Here is a 19,461-nt window from a genome sequence, read left to right on the forward strand (position 1 = left end):
AGGAAGTGTGTTTTTTTGCGTGTGCAGTTAAAAGTTTTTTTCCCCCTTACGATGGGATGTGACCTTTTGTTTAAGTAATATGATGCTGTTACATTTTTTTCTCAAATATGATGTCACTTTCCACAAATTTTCAAATGCTGGGTGTGTGTGTTAGTTAGTCGCTCCATCATGTCCAACTCTTTGCCACTCCATGGACTGTAGCCCATCAAGGCTCTGTCCATGGGATTCGCCAGGCAAGATTACTGGAGTGAGTAGCCATTCCCTTCTCCAGGGGATCTTCCCAACCCAGGGATCGAACCCAGGTATCCTGCATTACTGGCAGATTCTTTACCATCTGAGCTACTAGGGCAGCCCACTTCAAGTACCGTATATGCTCAGAAATAAGACACTGTCTTGAAACTAGAGAAAGCAATATACCAATAGGCTTTTAGTCATGCTTCTGGAAAAAGCAAGTTTATCACATAAGTTTACTCTGTAGAGTATTAGCTCATGGGGATTTGAAAATGGAGGAAACTACTTGCTACAATTAATCCAAGTCCTTTAGTACTATTTTGTTCTTTAACTCTTTGGACCCAGGAAGTATGTCTTCTTCTACTATGCATCCTGGGCACGACCGTAAAATGGACAGTGCAGCCCCAGCTCTTAGTTCCAGCCCCTTCCTTGGGGCCTGGCCCCCTTTCTCACATGCCTTTCCTGTCATTGACACTGAGGCACACCTGACCAATAATAGAGAATTTGAATTTGTAACTTTTGCCACCAGGTAAAATCAAACTATATTTAAATCATGGCCTTTCCAGACCCTTAAAATTATTCAAATATGTGGTTGCCTACACCACTGAATAAAAATGCCAGCCACCTGCTTCTCCATACTCCCGCCTCTTCTTCACTTAGTTGTGGAGGTCAGAAATCAGGGGGGCAGAGGGGTGGTGGTGTGACTTTCTCAACGTGCTGCCTTTGTCATGATATTAAGGCATTAGAACTGTGTTAGTTGGCAGGGCTTTCTGTTAGCTGTTTTAGATTCAGTTCCACATTTCCGGGAGAAGTCTGTGGGCACCTGGTTAGATTAGAGACAGCTGTTGTAGCCTCTTCTATTTCCCATTTCCTCTCTCTCGAGCAGTAGACTGGCGTACATTAGAATTGAGGTGGAGCTAACGAAGAATTGACTTGCTCTCCCAATCTTTGCCAGCCAGAAACTGTTTTCCTAGCAGGGCCTTTGGAATGGGGTAGACCAGCTGGGTAGGAGGCATGGAGTTGGGTCCCCTCGCCTGGGTGGTTGCCTTGTTAGGGGGTGGTTTTCTTACTCGGACCTGCTGCAACCAACCCTTACTGTTTTTGTACCCAAAAGTAGATCAGATCTCAGGGTGCTCCCACGGACAAGCACAAAGTCTGGCCTGGGAGGAAAGAGCTTATACTGCTAAGTAATTGCAGGATTTTGAAAGTTTCTTTTACCACAATCCTTGGGAACATGTGTAGAAATGGCTTCTAAAGATGTGAGACCAAGGAGGAAGGAGTGTATAAGGAGACTGAATTTATTATTTAACAGATTCTAGATTTAATAATTCAGTTTCATGGCTGGGACTCTTAACAGTGTAGTCAACTTGGTTGATAAACTTTAACTGAAGGAGTTTACACTCTCACCAGGGGAGAACTTGCCTGGTGTGATAGGGAGGAGGGAATCCAAAGGTTTGAGGAGATCGGAATGCTGGTGTGGATTTTTCAAGTGTGAGCTGCTCCCCACCACAGAGGAGAGCCCCTTCCCCAGGCACTGAGCAAATTGAGAAACACATAGTGAAGGGAGTATCCAGGGGGATCATTCTCTGTAACGTGGCTGTGACAATGGAAGATGCTGCCCTTGAGATGGGTACTTTGTTTCCTTAAGGGGACGGGATCCCAGAGAAGCAGAGGTCAGGAACTCAACCACCCAATCAACAGGGAGGGGATATATGTATACTTATAGCTGATTCACATTGGTGTACAGCAGAAACTAGCACAGCATTGTACAGCAACTGTGTGTGCATGCATACTCAGTTGCTCGGTTGTGTCCGACTTTTTGTAGCCCACCAGGCTTCTCTGTCCATGGGATTTCCCAGGCAAGAATACTGGATTGGGTTGCCATTTCCTCTTCCAGGGGATCTTTCCAACCCAGGGATCGAACCCACGTCTCGTCTCTTGTGACTCCTGCATTGGCAGGTGGATTCTTTACCCATGAGACACCTGGGAAGCCCCAAAGCTACTATACTCCAGTGAAAAAAAAATCAAGAACTCAATCACCCAGGACAAGATAGGCATACTCACCAACATGGGCAGCAGGATGAAGAGGCACATTGTTTCATCTTGGAAGGAATTTTGAGAATAGCTAGTTGATTACACTCTCCCTAGGGATAAATGAGAAACATGGCCTCAAGGTTCCTTTTCTGCCTTTATGTATTTTGTAAGAGGGAGACTTCTGGTGTGTGAGCCAGAAACTTGAACTGAGATCATCACAATGGAAAGGCATGGCTTCTTAACCCAGTTTCCAGACTCAAGTCAGATTCAGAGTGATTAAGGCCACATTCCCTTGAGGGAATTTTAAACATGGCTGCATACATTCATGGTAGAGATTCTTTTATATCTTCTCAGAGTTGTGTTCATTCATTAGAGCACCTGTGCCCAGAACAGAAGGAAGTACCTGGACCTTCTAGAGATTTCTAGGCACTGGCTCTGGTTGATATTAATGCCTGCGGATGCAATATGCCATTCTGGGCCATCAGCCCATGTGTGGGCTTATAGTGGTCAGGGAAACAGTGGAATTTTGGCTAACCTGAAAACTGTGGTGAGTCCAGTAGTCTGCAGATCCCAGGCTCTGGTCATTTCCTTTGTTTGTGAGTTCATAATCAGGGTAGATGTATTTGGAAACTGAAAGAATTCCCACATTGGCTGTCATGGTAGGAAAGGTCAAGTAGAAGCCCATTGGATTTCCCTTCTGTACCAGAATAATATACAAACAGGAACATTGAATTCCTGGAGTTGCAGGAATTAGTGCCCCCACCAAAGATGTGGAAAAAGGAAAACATGAAGACACTTCTCATATCTCCTTTTAACTTGTCTGTTTGGTCTGTGCAGAAGGCAGATTTATTTTAAAGGCTGACTTTGGATTCTTGTTAAGTTTAATGAAATGATCATTCCAACTTCAGCTGCTGTTCAACATACGGTATCTTTACTGAAAACAATCAACATAGACCCTAGCTTCTGTTATGCAACGTTTGTCGAATGCGTTATCTCTGAACCAGTTTGCAAGGATTACAGAAGCAGTTTGCTTTTACCTGGTAGGGTCAACAGTATACCATTGTAGTCTTGCCGCTCATTCTGTATTCTGCAATATCTTGATGTTATTGACACCTTATAGCACATCATACTGGTCTAGTACATTGATGATGTTATAGAGATTAGACCTGATAAACAGGAAATAACACATCCTTTAAATACTTTAGTGAGACACATACAGTCCAGGGGGTGCAAGATTAACCTCACTCTTGCTACCAAGTAATATATCAGTTAGTGTCCACTTAGGGTAAAGGAAACCACATTAGCTATGTTAGCAGAGAGAATTTACCATTAGGAATTGGTTAAGCAGGTCATGGAGGATTGAGGATGTGAGAAAGGAAGACTAAGATAATAGGGAACATTATATCAGGAAGTGGCTACCACTCCTAGGGAAGGAGTGACAAAGGAAAAAAGGTTGGGGTTTCCAGAATCCAAGAGCTGGAAGAGGAGGGGGTTCTCTGGGGCTGGGATGCTCACTTCTGGGGAGAGGGCACTGCCAGGCTGGTGTCACATCTGAATTTCGTAATCCAGCAGGAACCACAGCTGGAGGCCACATAGTATCCATTGCCTGCCCACTTGAGCTGTGATGACCAGAAACAGAGTGTCAGCAAGGCTGGTCCCATGAACCAGCTTCCGGGCTACTGCAGGCAGGAGCAGCACGCAGAGCTGGAAAGGGCAGTCCTTTCCCCTGTTCCTGCACTTTATGTCTCTTGAGCGTCCCCTTTGGTGGAACCTAACGGGGAGCCAGGCGGCAAAGGAGGATGTTGCTTGAGTCCTTGTCCCCACATGGCAGTGTGGGGAGGGAGGGTCCAACACAGCTTCCCTGCAGGAGCAGATTTTGTCTGGATAGGCCACATGGTTGTTTCCAGCTGTCGACCCCTTGGTATTAATAATTTGTGCAGGTTTTCTTCCCCCTTATTGACGTCAGCCTCCATCGTGGTGAAACTGGGGCTGGGGCAGGAGAAAAGGGAGGGAAATTGGTGAGTCACCTTTCCGTTTTTGTTTCGAGGCAGTTTGATTTACGGTACGTGGTCCCTTACCTCCTATACCCCTGTGTTTTGGTTCTCTTGGTAGAAGCCTTATTCTCAAGGTTTCTTCTCCATTTGTGGTAAATTCAGGGGAATTCTTGTCCCTGAATGCCTTCATTCACATTTCCCATCTTCAGTGTCTCTGCTTGTAGGCACCTGAGTGTTGACTCCTGAACTGTTTCAGAACTGTTATTTAGAAGTGGATTACTGCCCTAGAAGGTTTCTTTTTCTTTTTTTAATTATTTTTTAATTGAAGGATAATTTTGCTTTATAGAATTTTGTTGTTTTCTGTCAGACATCAACAAGAATCAGCTGATTCACAGTACACCCACGTCCCCTCCCTCCCGAAGCTCCCTCCCGTCTCCCTCCCATCCCACCCTTCTAGATTGTTACAGAGCTCCTGTTTGAGTTCCCTGCGTCATATATAGCAAATTCCCATTGGCTATCTATTTCACATATGGTATTGTAAATTTTCATGTTACTCCCTCTGTACATCTCACCTTCTCCCTCCTTCCCTCCCGCCACATCCATAGGTCTGTTCTCCATGTCTGTTTCTCCACTGCTGCCCTCCAGATAAATCATCAGTGCCATCTTTCTAGATTCTGTATATATGCATTAGTATACAATATTTATATTTCTCTTTCTGACTTATTTCACTCTGTATAATAGGCTCTAGGTTTGTCCACCTCATTAGAACTGACTCACATGCATTCCTTTTTATGACTGAGTAATATTCCATTGAATATATGTACCACAGCTTCTTTATCCATTCATCTTACTGGACATCTAGGTTGCTTCCATGTTCTGGCTATTGTAAATAGTGCTGCAGTGAACACTGGGGTACATGTTTCTTTTTCAATTTTGGTTTCTTCAGGGTATATGCCTAGTAGTGGGATTGCTGGGTCATATGGTGGATTAATTCCTAGTTTTTTAAGGAATCTCCAAATAGTCTTCCATAGTGGCTGTATCAATTTACATTCCCACCAGCAATGCAAGAGTGTTCCCTTTTCTCCACACCCTCTCCAGCATTAATTGTGTGTAGCCTTTTAATGATGGCCATTCTGACTGGTGTGAGGTGGTATCTCATTGTAGTTTTGATTTACATTTCTCTAATAATGAGCAATGTTGAGCATCTTTTCATGTGTTTGTTAGCCATCTGTATATCTTCTTTGGAGAAATGTCTGTTTAGGTCTTTTCCCCAATTTTTGATTGGGTTGTTTGTTTCTGTGGTATTGAGTTGTATGAGCTGCCTTGTATATTTCGGAAATTAATTATTTGTCGGTTGTTTCCTCTGCTATTATTTTCTCTCATTCTGAGGGTTGTCTTTTCACCTTGTTTGTAGTTTCCTTTGCTGTGCAAAATCTTTTAAGTTTAATTAGGTCTCACTTGTTTATTTTTGTTTTTATTTCCATTACTCCCTAGGAGATTTCTGCTGGTTGATGTATGTTCACTTGCTCCTTGTCTAAGGGAACAGGATTATGGGCCGAATGTGTGGAGGTATTTGGACCAGTGAACTCCTGAGCAGTGTTGTCAGGACAGGCAGAGCGGTTTGGCCTCTTCCGGCTCATCTACTGTGAATTGGCTTCCTTTTTACTTTGCCGTTCCCAGCATAGACTAATTCAATCTTCAGTTTCTCTTTTCTAAAGAAAGACTCCAGGGTGAAGTCATCTCATTCTTTGTCTTTAGTGCTGGCAGAAAATAGAGCTATGATGGCCACAACCAAGGGCTTTCTAGGCTCTGTCAGTGGCTGCTTTCTCTCCAAGCCAGGGTTTACATGGCTTTCTGTCCTGCTCTCCCTCCCCACTTCCTTCCCTGCTTTTGGGAACAGATCTTGTGATGCATCAGCAATCACAGCTGCACAGTAGTCACTGCCCTTGCACTAAAGCTATAGTGACCAGGAAAGAAAAATGATCAAGTCCTCCATGAAGATCAGTGGCTCCTCCAAGGGCTCCGTGGTAGGGTGGTGCCCTGGCCCGACCACAGGGTATTTTCATCACTTTAGAAACTGAACAGAAATCTGCATTGCATGTGCCTACAACGAGGCTGCACGGGCTGTAGGTTAGCAAAACATAAGGTTTATTTGCCTTTGATTCACATTCTACACATTCCCTGTGGGAATCATCCCGTGCTTCAGAGGCTTTGTATGTCTTCGGCACTTGTATGTCTAGGAAAATTGTCAGTAAGTGAGTTACTAAGGCCAGTTGGTAACAGGATCTTTCAAAATACACTCAGTGAGGGGAAACAAGTACAATGATTCTTTAAGATGGTGCATGGGTGGGGCAACCCAGGTATTTGGACAGCCAAGGCGTTATCCCAAACTTGTCAATCTTCCCAGGTGTTAGAATTCTGAAGACTAAAGTTTCTTGCCAAGTTGCTTAGCAGTCAGATAAATTTATCACCCCAGTTGTTTTGAACTGCTGTGAGATAATGTCCACTTTTCATCAACAAGAAAGACCCTTTCAAAAGAAGCTGACCTTCACACCAAAGGTGTATCTTTTTAGATGCTTAATGTCTCTAGATCTTCCTCTTACCAGGAATGTTTATTGCTGCTTGATGAACCATTTCTTTTTCTGAAGGCTATAGCCAGTGCAGGCAGGGCAGGACCACGTCACCATAGCTGAGAGGCTGCTGTCCTCTCGAACAGGACAGGGCAGCACTTGGCTCTCAGGCAGCCAGAGTGGCTTGGCCCTCTCTGTCCACAAGGAGATTTGGTTTAGACCAGCCACTATTTTTTGATTTAACTTTGATTTGGACCTGGTTGTTCAGATGAATACAGTCTAATGTAACTGCTGATCTGGAGAGGTTTTCTACCAAGAAAACTTCAATACATGACTCATAAAATGAGTTATGTAGCCATTTAACAAGTTGTAAAAGATTGCTTGCCCCTGACAGCATAGAGGCTTAGGTCTAATGCTAATGAAACATTGACTAAGACCCTTCTGCCACCTTGGTTCCCTCTTATAAATGGGATGATAAAATCAGAGAGATCCGGCTTGGGAGATAGAGGTGTTTCTCTGATACAAATTAGCATGGGCTCACAGTTTATGAAGCAGGAACTGAAATCACACACACATACAAATCACACACACACATACAGATTTTTATTGGAGCATCAACCTAGTTAATCTTAAGGGAAATCAACCCTGAATACTTGTTGGAAGGATTGATGCTGAAGCTGAAATTCCAGTATTTTGGTCATCTGATGCAAACAGCTGACTCTTTGGAAAAGTCTCTGATGCTGGGAAAAATTGAGGACAGAGGGAGAAGAGGGTGTCAGAGGATGAGATGACTAGATGTCATCACTGAAGCAATGGACATGAACTTGGGCAAACTCTGGGAGATGGTGAGGGACAGGGAGGCCTGGCGTGCTGCAGTCCATGGGGTTGCAAAGAGTCAGACACGACTGGGTGACTGAACAACAACAACAACAATAAAACAACATAGTTGCTTTACCATGTTGTATTAATTTCTATTGTACAGCAACCTTTGTTTTGAATTCTGGCTCTATTACTTGGCCATGTAACCTTGGATATAGTACACCACCTTTCAGAGTCTCAGTTTTTCATTTTTAAATGTGACTAATCCTCATTTTGGGCTTCCTGGGTGGCTCACTAGTAAAGAATCTGCCTGCTAATGCAGGAGAGGCGGGTTCGATCCTAGGGTTGGGAAGATTCCCTGGAGAAGGAAATGGCAATCCACTCTAGGATCCTTGCCTGGGAGATCTGATGGACAGAGGAGCCTGGTGGGCTACTGTCCATGGGGTCGCAAAGAGTTGAAAACGACTGATCGACTAAACAACAACAGCAACAACAACAAATCCCCATTTTTCAGGATTGTGATGAGGATTGAAGGAAATAGTAGAATCGCAGGAGCAAAGTACCTGGTGCAGTTACACAAGCAGGTTGTGAGACAGGGATGAGGCTCACAGCTTTTGTAAAGAGTGGTGTGGAGGCAGCGCCCACTCTAGGGGAAGCCACCATGTTGGTTTGTCGCAGGAAGTGTTTTTCACTTTAACATCTTCCTGTTTGAGAGGCAGAGTGGTAAATTGGAATGTGGAATGTGGTTTTGGTGTCAGATATCTGGGTGGGGTTTCAATGTTGGTCTTACTTGTTGGACTTGCGTATTTGTTCATTACCTGGCTCTCTGAAGCTATTTCCTCAGAACTGTTGGGAGAAATCACACTGGTGCATGTGGAACGTCTGGCATGTGGAATCTGACACATGGGAAGGACTCGTTGATGATGCTGTTTTTACCCATGTGGTCTTTAGTCTCCAGTCTTTGTATCATAGAATAATCATTTGTGGAATGAAGGGAGCATGTAGATAAAGGCAGGCACTATAACTTACTTGAAGGTTTAAAAAATGGCTATCTGGTAAGTCTTTATAAATGATATTTTTAAAGATTTAATAATATATCTGAAGCTTAATTTATTACCCAAAAATATGGCAGCTACATTATCATTTCATGCAAATTAGTTGCATAAGATATTGATTAATTTTATACAGAGAATGCAAGTTGGGTTTTAGGGCATTGAATAATTTATGAGGTAATAGATTAAAAATATTTCACTATTTTCTTACATTTGGGGAAGTTAAATATATTTTAAAACATTGAATATATCCTTGAGCTGAATCACACAAAAGGGGAAAGACTTAAAATACACACATATGTCACTGGATAGGAAAAGAATATCTGCAGCAAAAAATTAGGCATTCTGTATGTCCATAACTGCCAGTTACAGCTTCAAAAACAATTTCACGATAACGCTGGCCATTCAGAACCGGAGTAAACGGTTCTGATAATCTTGAACAAGTTTGTCACCATCATTTTCCTATTATCTGTACTGATGGGTTATAAATCCATTTTAATTAAAAGTTGTAAATAGCACCTAAAAGTGTTATACCACTTCAGTAAGCATAGCACTGGGTCTACTACAGTATGACTTTGACACCTTTGAATTAAAAAATGATCCAACTTTATCAAGAGGTAAATGAGGTTGATCATTAGCTGGTGAATTTAGATTATGGGCTCAATTTGGACAAATTAGATCACAGGGTGGTTTTTGCCCTCTATGGGTGTATTTTCTGTGTGTGTGGCCAGTGTTCAGCAGATAAATTCCAAATCTCCACTTCCTTTCTTTGTAGAGGCAGAGAGAGCATACTGTGTTACTGAAATACTCCATGGAAGAACTTGAAAGAAACAAAACTGGTCTTTAACTTGTCAGTCCCCTTTTGCTCAGAACCAAAAATGAAGTCTCTGTGTAACCAAATGGCTCATATCAAATGTTTTTGATCTTTTAGAACAGAAGAATCGATAACAGAAGATGATAAGAGGAGGTATGTTTAGTGTTGAAGCTGCCTTTAATTTGAGTAATTTGGGCACACCTCATGGATTTAATTTAACACAAATTAATTTAACTCACAAATTTAATTGACGCCTGGGTAGCACATTGCCAATAATACCGACTCCTCCAGGGAAACTTGTGGCACAGACAATACAGGTGGGAGCAGGTAGCGTGATAAAGATCTTGCCCCGAGTTCTTCATTATCTTTGCTTCTTCCAAACAAGCGTGGTTTGTTCTGTGCACACAGCCTGTGCTAGCTTCCACTCGTGGACTTTGGATGAGCTGTTCTCTCAAATTGGATGACATCTCTTCACTTCCTCTGCCTTCTCCATCCTTCCATCCTCTGATTAACTGCACTTCACTCTCATTACTCCTTACCTCTCTCTTTCTCCTCACTTTATATCTGCTGCTGCTGCTAAGTTGCTTCAGTCATGTCCGACTCTGTGCAACCCCATAGACGGCAGCCCACCAGGTCCCGCCGTCCCTGGGATTCTCCAGGCAAGAACACTGGAGTGGGTTGCCATTTCCTCCTCCAACATTTTATATCTACCTACACATAAAGTGTTTTTGTGTGTTCATAGCACCTACTACCACATTAGGTGAATTCTTGATAAATGTTGACTGATTAACTGTAACCTGTCATGCCACTGTTATTTATTACTCCACTGAATTCTAAAAACAATCCCAACTCCTTCTTCCTCATTGCAAGTAAAATATCTAAAAACTACAGCTTTCTATTTTTATATGTAGCTTTTATTTAAACATAGAAAAACAATGATCTTCCAAGGACAATAGTATTCTGAATTCCACTTTTGAAAAGTCATAAATTAGTTTAATAATTCTATAATTGTTTGAAAGTTCCCATGATATCACCACTTTCTGCAAATGTAACCATGTAGTTTGGTCTGATTTTTCTATCTCTGCTTCTTTCTCATCAAGAAACTATGGAGGAGTGTATGTTGGTCTACCATCTGAAGCTGTCAATATGGTGTCCAATCAGACAAAGACTGTGCAGAAAAGTAAGTAAAACTCTGTGATATTTACTGTTTCTACATGTCTAATTTTTTGTTTTGTGAAAAAAAAATGTGAAATTGGTATTTCCACTTGCCTGGCTCACCCTAAATATTACTGAGTTTCAGTGAACCATGTATAAGAACCATATCTGGGACTTCCTTGGCAGTTCAGGGTTGAGACTTCAACCTTCCACTGCAGAGGGCATAGGTTCAGTCCCTAGTTATGGAACTAAGATCCTACATGCCACCAGGCATGGCCTAAAAAAAACAAGCAACAATAGTAACAACAAAAACCCATACATGCTCATTGTAATCATTTGTTGAAACTGCCACCCACATGATGAGAATAATTCCAGAGCAACAGTTAGCTTCTGTTTGTGGTTGATCCATGGATATTTTAAATTTCATCTTAATTTCAGTGATGATCAGTGTGAAAGCAAATGTTTCAGTAAATTTATGGAATTTTTGTAGAACATAAAGGTGAATTCTTACAATACCTTATAAATGTAACTGGTAAGTAGCCTGGTGATTAGAAGAAAATTAACTGCCTTTTGTGTAACGAAATGAAGTGGAGGCTCCTTTTTCTGAGTTTTAGTAGTTAGTAATTGTGGGGCTAATGAAGTCCTTTTGATAATAGGTATGATTGCAACTTTGTAGATAGCTTCTTGCTAAAGTTAAGTTTTAATGTGGCTTGTAAAGAATGCTGATTTACTAATCACTATACAGTTGTCTAATATATGGTTTTTCAAAGAACTATTGATATGTACACATATATAGATGTAACATGTAATTTAATTTGTACACAAATATAATAAAAATATTATATTATTTTAACATACCCTGGTTATTTGTTCCTCATTGCTTTTTCTCTACTTGATGATTTAGACTAGCAAATATGTATATATCCCAGCTATTTGTAGTTCTATGGGTAACTGCAATAAGTTCTTTATAACTGAATATTTAACTTTTCTTAATTTTCTTTTTTAAGATTAGAAGAAGAAAATATCATGACTCAATAATCAAGAGGTACTGTATATTTTTCTAAATAATTTTGTATATTTAACCTTGATGAATGAACTGTAGATATTAATAATGCTCTGTATAAGATTAGGAGGGATCTCATCTTTCAGTTAAATCTATGGAATCAAATATGTTTTATTGTAAAGAAGTCTTTAATGATTAGATTGATTTTCTCTGCAGTTACCTTTTTTCACTTACTTTTTTTCAACTGCAACTTAATTCATCAAATAAGAACAAGCTACATGTTTGCCTAGACTTACCGAGGTTTCTCTCTTCATTGCCAAAATCTTTGAGGGGCTATGACCTTGAAAATGATAGACAAAGAAAGACTAGAGAGGCTGGGAATTAGATTCGGATCAATATTAAATGTTTGGCAATAGCCAGGAGTACTTGATATACAGAGAGAAGATTTATCAGTACCAAAACTCCAATAGAGATAGGTAGTCATCAGTTTGCAAAGATGCAGTTTTGCAGGAAGGAATAGTAAAATTATAGACCAAGTTTAAAAGGTGAAGCACTGTTGACCTGGTGAAGAGTGTGGAGTTAGAATTATATTGATACGATGAACAAGAACAAGGATACAAGAAAAATAGCTTTCATTAACGACCCTCTGGGTACCAGATACTCTAAAAGATACTGAGCAACCATAGAGCCAAAGAGTTTCAGTTCACCTGGTCCACAATGCATGCAGTGCTTAGATCTTGCCTTTCAGTCTTGCTGAACATCCAATGATCAGGAATGCTCTGTCTCCTGAGATAGCCCGTTCTCTTTTGGGAGTCAGACAACCTTGGATTTGAATTCAGGCTCTTTCCGTTACTAGCCTGGCAAGTTACTTCCCCTGATATTTATCTTGAAGGGGTCTTGTTAGGATTAAATATAAAGTCAATGGTACCTTCTGCTGTAATTGTCACTGTCTTCATCACCATCATCATCGTCATTGTACCGTCATCCTTTTGTGTAACTAGGATCCAGCCCTTGGTAGACCAGAAGCAAGACTGATTTGATGTTGAACCAACTTCTTGCTCAGAGCCAGTATGGGTACTGGTGTCTGGGACGATATGGGGTGCAGAATAAGCTCAAAAATGGAGACAAATAAGCTTTCCTATTGGAGGAAAGGGACATGGAAGTTGTAACTGGTTTCTTTGGGATAAGAAATACAACAATATTAGGCAGCTTCTTCAAAGACTTTCTCGTCAAGGCTACAACATTATGGAGCATTATTCCCTAGTGCTCATATCCATATTAGGGTGTTGAGAACTTGCTGGAGATTTTCTATTTCTAGTATTTTTAAGAGTTCTAAATCTCATGTAGATTTCTAAGTTCCCTGCTGCTTTTTTCTGATGTGACTGTATTTTTTTTTATTATCTGCATCAAATAGAAAAGATAATCTAGTTGAAAATAAGCATACATTAGTGTTTACCCTCCTGAAAACAGGATATATTTCAGAAAGCATCTGAATAGAGTGGGAAGCAGTGCTGTGTAGACAGAGATCAGGAGACTTGACAGGTCTGTATTAACACAGGATCTTAGATGAATCCCTCACTTTCTCCCAGCTTCACCCAATTTCAATTTTCACATGTGAGAGTTAGACAAGATGATTGTGGAAGCTTTGTATGTGGATCTGAAATTTCCTGATAACAGTGGAGCCACACTGCTGGTGAATCAGCCAACATCAGCCAATGTTAGACGGTGAGCTTGAATATTTCCCTACTGCCCATGGCTATCGGTATGAAAACAGACACTATTTTATTGCCATCCCTCTCTCCTTTCAACTTTTCCCATTCTTTAACTCTACTGGTTACCAATCAATTTGCCTCTTTTGAATTATCTGAGAAAATGTCTACATTGAAAGGCTGTCCGTTTACTCAATCGTTAAGCATCCTCAGTAGTACTTATCATGAGGTGTTGGAGCTTAAATTATCGGGCAGAAATGCTGATAAGAAGAGACGTTTTATGGAAGAGATTGGAGATGCTTTTGTTTTTTGACCTAAACCAGAAGATCAAATTGCCAACATCCATTGGATCACAGAAAAAGTAAGAGATTTCCAGAAAAACATCTATTTCTGCTTCCTTGACTATACTTTAGCCTTTGACTGTGTGATCACAACAAACTGTGGAAAATTCTTAAAGGTGGTCAACAGACCACCTTACTTTCCTCCTGAGAAACCTGTATGCAGGTCAAGAAGCAACAGTTAGAACCGGACATGGAACAAAGAACTGGTTCCAAATTGGGAAAGGAGTACATCAGGCTGTACACTATCACTGTGCTTATTTAACGTCTATGCAGAGTTAAGTTCAGTTGCTCAGTCATGTCTGACTCTTTGCGACTCCATGGACTGCAGCACGCCAGGCCTCCCTGTCCATCACCAACTCCCAGAGCCTACTCAAACTCATGTCCATCTAGTCGGTGATGCCATCCAACCATCTCATCCTCTGTCGTCCCCTTCTCCTCCTGCCTTCAGTCTTTCCCAGCATCAGGGTCTTTTCAAATGAGTCAGTTCTTTGCATCAGGTGGCCAAAGTATTGGAGTTTCAGCTTCAGCATCAGTCCTTCCAATGAATATTCAGGACTGATTTCCTTTAGGATGGACTGGTTGGGTCTCCTTGCAGTCCAAAGGGCTCTCAAGAGTCTTCTCCAACACCACAGTTCAAAAGCATCAATTCTTTGGCACTCAGCTTTCTTTATAGTCCAGCTCTCACATCCATACATGACTACTGGAAAAGCCATAGCCTTGACTAGATGGACCTTTGTTGGCAAAGAAATGTCTCTGCTTTTTAATATGCTGTCTAGGTTGGTCAAAACTTTTCTTCCAAGGAGTAAACGTCTTTTAATTTCAGCAGTCAGCATCTGCAGTGATTTTGGAGCCCCAAAAAATAAAGTCTGGCACTGTTTCCACTGTTTCCCCATCTATTTGCCACGAGTGATGGGCCCGGATGCCATGATCTTAGTTTTCTGAATGTTGAGCTTTAAGCCAACTTTTTCACTCTCTTCTTTCACTGTCATCAAGGAGCTCTTTAGTTCTTCTTTGCTTTCTTCCATAAGGGTGGTGTCATCTGCATATCTGAAGTTATTGATATTTCTCCTGGTAATCTTGATTCTAGCCTGTGCTTCATCCAGCCCAGCATTTCTCATGATGTACTCTGCATATAAGTTAAATAAGCAGGGTGACAATATACAGCCTTGACATATTCCTTTTCCTATTTGGAACCAGTCTGTTGTTCCATGTCCAGTTCTAACTGTTGCTTCCTGACCTGCATACAGATTTCTCAAGAGGCAGGTCAGGTGGTCTGGTATTCCCATCTCTTTAAGAATTTTCCACAGTTTGTTGTGATCCACACAGTCAAAAGCTTTGGCATAGTCAATAAAGCAGAAATAGATGTTTTTCTAGAACTCTCTTGCTTTTTCGATGATCCAGCAGATGTTGGCAATTTGATCTCTGGTTCCTTTGCCTTTTCTGAAACCAGCTTGAACATCTGGAAGTTCATGGTTCACGTACTGTTGAAGCCTGGCTTGGAGAACTTTGAGCATTACTATGCAGAGTACATCATATCAAATGCTGGGCTGGATGAAGCACACGCTGGAATCAAGATTGCTGAGAGAAATATCAATAACCTCAGATATGCAGATGATACCATCCTTAGGGCAGAAAGCGAAGAGGAACTAAAGAGCCTCTTGATGAAGGTGAAAGAAGAGAGAGAAAAAGCTGGCTTAAAACAGCGTTCAAAAAACAATGATCATGGCATCCAGTCCCATCACTTCATGGCAAATAGATGGGGAAACAATGGAAACAGTGACAGACTTTATTTTTGGGGGCTCCAAAATCACTGCAGATGGTGACTGAAGCCACGAAATTAAAAGGTGCTTGCTTCTTGGAAGAAAAGCTATGACTAACCTAGACAGCATATTAAAAAGCAGACATTACTTTGTCATCAAAGGTCCATGTAGAAAAAGCTATGGTTTTTCCAGTGGTCATGTATGGATGTGAGAGTTGGACTATAAAAAAAGTTGAGCACCAAATAATTGGCGCTTTTGAACTATCATTTTGGAGAAGACTCTTGAGAGTCTTTTGGACTGCAAGGAAGTCATACCAGTCCATCCTAAATGAAATCAGTCCTGAATATTCACTAGAAGGACTGATGTTGAAACTGAAGCTCCAGTACTTTGGCCACTTGACGTGAAGAGCTGACTCATTGGAAAAGACTCTGATGCTGGGGAAGATTGAAGGCAGGAGGAGAAGGGAACGACAGAGAATGAGATGGTTGGATGGCATCACTGACTCAATGTACATGAGTTTGAGCAAGCTCCGGGAGATGGTGAAGGACAGGGAAGCCTGACGTCCTGCAGTCCATGGGATTGCTGAAGTCAGACACGACTGAGCGACTAAACAACATATGTGTAAAATCTTAGTGTCCCAAGTTCACAGTCAAATTGGTTACTTTGTGAAGCTAGTGGCTCAAATCGTAAAGAATTTGCCTGCAATGCAGGAGACCCAGGTTCAATCCCTTGGTTGGGAAGATCCCCTGAAGAAGGAACTGGCAACCCACTCCAGTATTCTTGCCTAGAGAATTTCAAGGGCAGAGGAGCCTGGTGGGCTACAGTCCATGGGTTGCAAAGAGATTTGGACATGACTGAGCGACGGACACTTTCATAATCTCTTAAAATTGGCTGTATCTCCAGATGTGTAGTTTCTTCTACAGATGACCCAAGGGTGGAAGTTTTGCCCGTTTAGATGTATGGAGTGCTGCCAGTGCAATAATGCTTCTCAAATGCCAGTGGATGGGCTTGCTGCATCAGATCCCCAGGGAGATAATGTGGATAGCTCGCCCCCTCCCAGGAGGGTCTGACTGAGCAGGAAAGGAGTGGGGTTGTGGCTGAACAATCTGTATCTTTGTGCTGTTGATGGGTAACTAGGTTTGGGCATCATCCCATTGGTGTATTGGGCTGGCCAAAGAGTTCAATTCATGAGTTCAATTCATAAGATGTTGTGAAGAAACTCAGAGGAACTTTTTGACCAACCAATAGTTTAGTTATAAGTTGAAAAGTCTCTTTGTCCATCCACCTTTGTCTCTATATAAGTGTCATCAGTGCTTCCCCCTATGCTGGCCACATTTTCATTCTCAGATCGATGTTAAACGGATGTTGAATGTGTGTTTTGCTGAAGAGAAAATCTGAATAATTTGCAGGCTTAATGCTGATGTATTTTTATCTAAGTGTTGTCTTTCATGCTTCCTAATAACTCTTTCCCCTTTTTTTTGTTTGTTACCTTCATAGCTTGTTCATCAAGATCTGGATGAAATTTTTCCCTCATGGGATTTTGTAATGTGCACAGACATTTCCAAGGAAATTCTAAACAGTCGCCACCCCTCCCCCCAAATTCTTAGTTGGTAGTTGAAACCACGGGTACACACTGAATGTTGTGGTACTAGAAGGGAATTGGTTAAACAACATGCTTGGATATGGAACTTTCTGTGATCCACCTGCAGAAGACAAACTTATGAAGGGTTCTTGCCCAGCCGGTCTCTGTGTCCCTGCTGTGTTCTCACCTGAACATCCCCACAGCTCATGAAGATCATGTCTTTTCACTGATGCTTTTTTGATAGTTTTTATAAATTAAAATCCTTCATCTATTTATAACTTAAAATAATAAAGCACTATCAATGAGTTACCCAAAGTAATATATTTGTCTGTTATTTTTCACTATTTCTACTTCATGTTGATTTTTAGCTGTAAAATTGATTAAATTGATAACTTCCTGCTATCTCCCTTTTTTACTATTGGTTTTCAGCTTTATTTAAATGTCAAAGGAGTTTCTTTATTGGGAACAACACATTACATGGCAATACTTCAACTGCTGAGGTTTGCATGCCATACGTACATTTCAATTAACTTCCTCTTTTCTTTAGTTAAAGGCTTATGTAACTACAAGTACTTCATAGCCATCAAGTCTCCCATTCTACTTGTGTGTGATCAAAGCATCTTATCATGTTAATTCTGTACTGTTTTCAAGGACTTGTCATTGATGGTTAGTGGGATATTTGGAAAGTTCTTAATTTGATAACGACCTTGTGTATCCACTTAATACTGCAATGTAAATCACTCAATTGCATTTCAACAATTAAAACATTTTTATCCCTCTTTACCTGGATTTCTTCATTATTTTCTAGAAGAACACTTTCAAATAAGTCACATGTTGTGATATGTAGATACAATATATCAGTATAAAAATAATAATGTATAAATGGATTGCTATGAAAAGAACAAAATCTTTCACTAGAAAATCATTACCTTATGTATTCCATACAACTATCATAGGGACTTCAAATGGATTTGAAAAACAAACAAACAAACTGAAGATTGGAATCACTGAGAAATTATTATGGTACGTGTACTCCTGTCCCATATCCACACATCCATAATGGCATTTGGGTGAAATATCATGTTTATCCCATAGAGATAACAGATAGATTAACTTTTGAAAACTTTTAATTTTGAAATAAATTTAGATTTAAAGAGGAGTGTAAGGATGGTACAGAGAGTTCTTAAATGCCATTCTCTAGCTTTCCTTAATGTTAACATCTTACATAAACATACTATATTTGTCAAAACTGAGAAATTAAACATTGGTTTAATGCTATAGACTAAACTACAGGCTCTCATTGGATTCCATTAGCTGTTCTGTTAGCATCCTTTTTCTGTTCAGGGTCCAACCTGAAATTCCACTGCATTCTTTTTTTTTTTTAATTATTTGTTTGGTCACACCAGGTCTAGGTTGTGGCCTGTGGGATCTAGTTCCCTGACCAGGAGTGGGACCCAGGCCGCCTGCATTGGAAGCATGGAGTCTTAGCCACCACACCACCAGGGAAGCCCCAAATTCCACTTCATTCTGTTGCATTTGTCATCCTGACTCTCCTCTTCCTGGTGTTTTCTCAGAATTTCCTTATTTTTCATGACTTGAGACTTTTGAAGCCTACATATTTTAAGTATTTTCCTCAGTCTGGATTTCTCTGATGTTTTCTTATGGATGGGGGTTATAAATTTGAGGGGAATTCCACAGAGATGAAGAGCCCCCTTCAGCACATCATAATATCTTATGACTTCAACATAATTTGTTATTGGTGATATTAACTATGATCATTTGGATAGGAGCATCTGTCAGGTTTCTCCACCGTAAGGTGTCTTGTGTTCTGTTTCCATTCTCTGTTCCTTATAAGTGAGTCAGACGTTTAGACCACACTCAATAAAAGAAAGTGAAAGTTTAGTTGCTCAGTTGTGTCCGACTCTGTGACCTCATGGACTGTAGACTACAGGCTCCTCCATCCATGGGATTTTCCAGGCAAGCGTACTGGAATACTCTTGCCCTTGCCTTCTCCAGAGGATCTTCCCGACCCACGGATCGAACCCGGGTCTCCCACGTTGTAGGCATATACCATCTGAGCCACCAGGGAAGTTTGACCACATTCAAAGGAGAGGGGAATTAAGCTCAACATCCTGGAGAAAAGAGTGTCAAGGAATTTTTGAGAAGCATTATGTATTACTTGCCATAAAAAAATGAAATCTTGCCATTTGTGACAACATGAATGAACTTATTTATGTTAAGTGAAATAAGTCAGACAGAGAAAGACAAATACTATATGATTTCACTTATACGTGGAATTTAAAAAACAAAACGAATGACTAACAGAAACAGTCATGCAAACAGCTGTTTGCCAGAGGGGAGGATGGGGGAAGGAATGAATAGGTGAAGGAGATTAAG

General features: G+C 40.9%; 1 protein-coding gene across 2 annotated transcripts in view; it reads left to right on the forward strand.

The window, feature by feature from the left end:
• The window catches only part of C5H12orf75 (chromosome 5 C12orf75 homolog), a 44,895-nt gene extending 27,048 nt beyond the window's left edge, over positions 1 to 17,847 (forward strand). Inside the window, exons 3-7 of one of the 2 annotated variants that reach the window (XR_011566671.1) lie at positions 9,632 to 9,667; positions 10,615 to 10,694; positions 11,677 to 11,714; positions 13,262 to 13,397; positions 16,980 to 17,847. Coding sequence is in view for 1 of the 2 variants with exons in the window: in XM_070789652.1 (XP_070645753.1) it covers positions 9,632 to 9,667; positions 10,615 to 10,694; positions 11,677 to 11,681 (121 nt within the window). In the remaining variant the exon portion in view is untranslated. The remainder of the gene's footprint in view (positions 1 to 9,631; positions 9,668 to 10,614; positions 10,695 to 11,676; positions 11,715 to 13,261; positions 13,398 to 16,979) is intronic. The other variant, XM_070789652.1, reaches the window with a different exon arrangement.
• Positions 17,848 to 19,461: the final 1,614 nt, after the last annotated feature.

This window comes from Bos indicus, chromosome 5, assembly GCF_029378745.1.
Source record: "Bos indicus isolate NIAB-ARS_2022 breed Sahiwal x Tharparkar chromosome 5, NIAB-ARS_B.indTharparkar_mat_pri_1.0, whole genome shotgun sequence".
Taxonomy (NCBI): Eukaryota; Metazoa; Chordata; class Mammalia; order Artiodactyla; family Bovidae; genus Bos; species Bos indicus.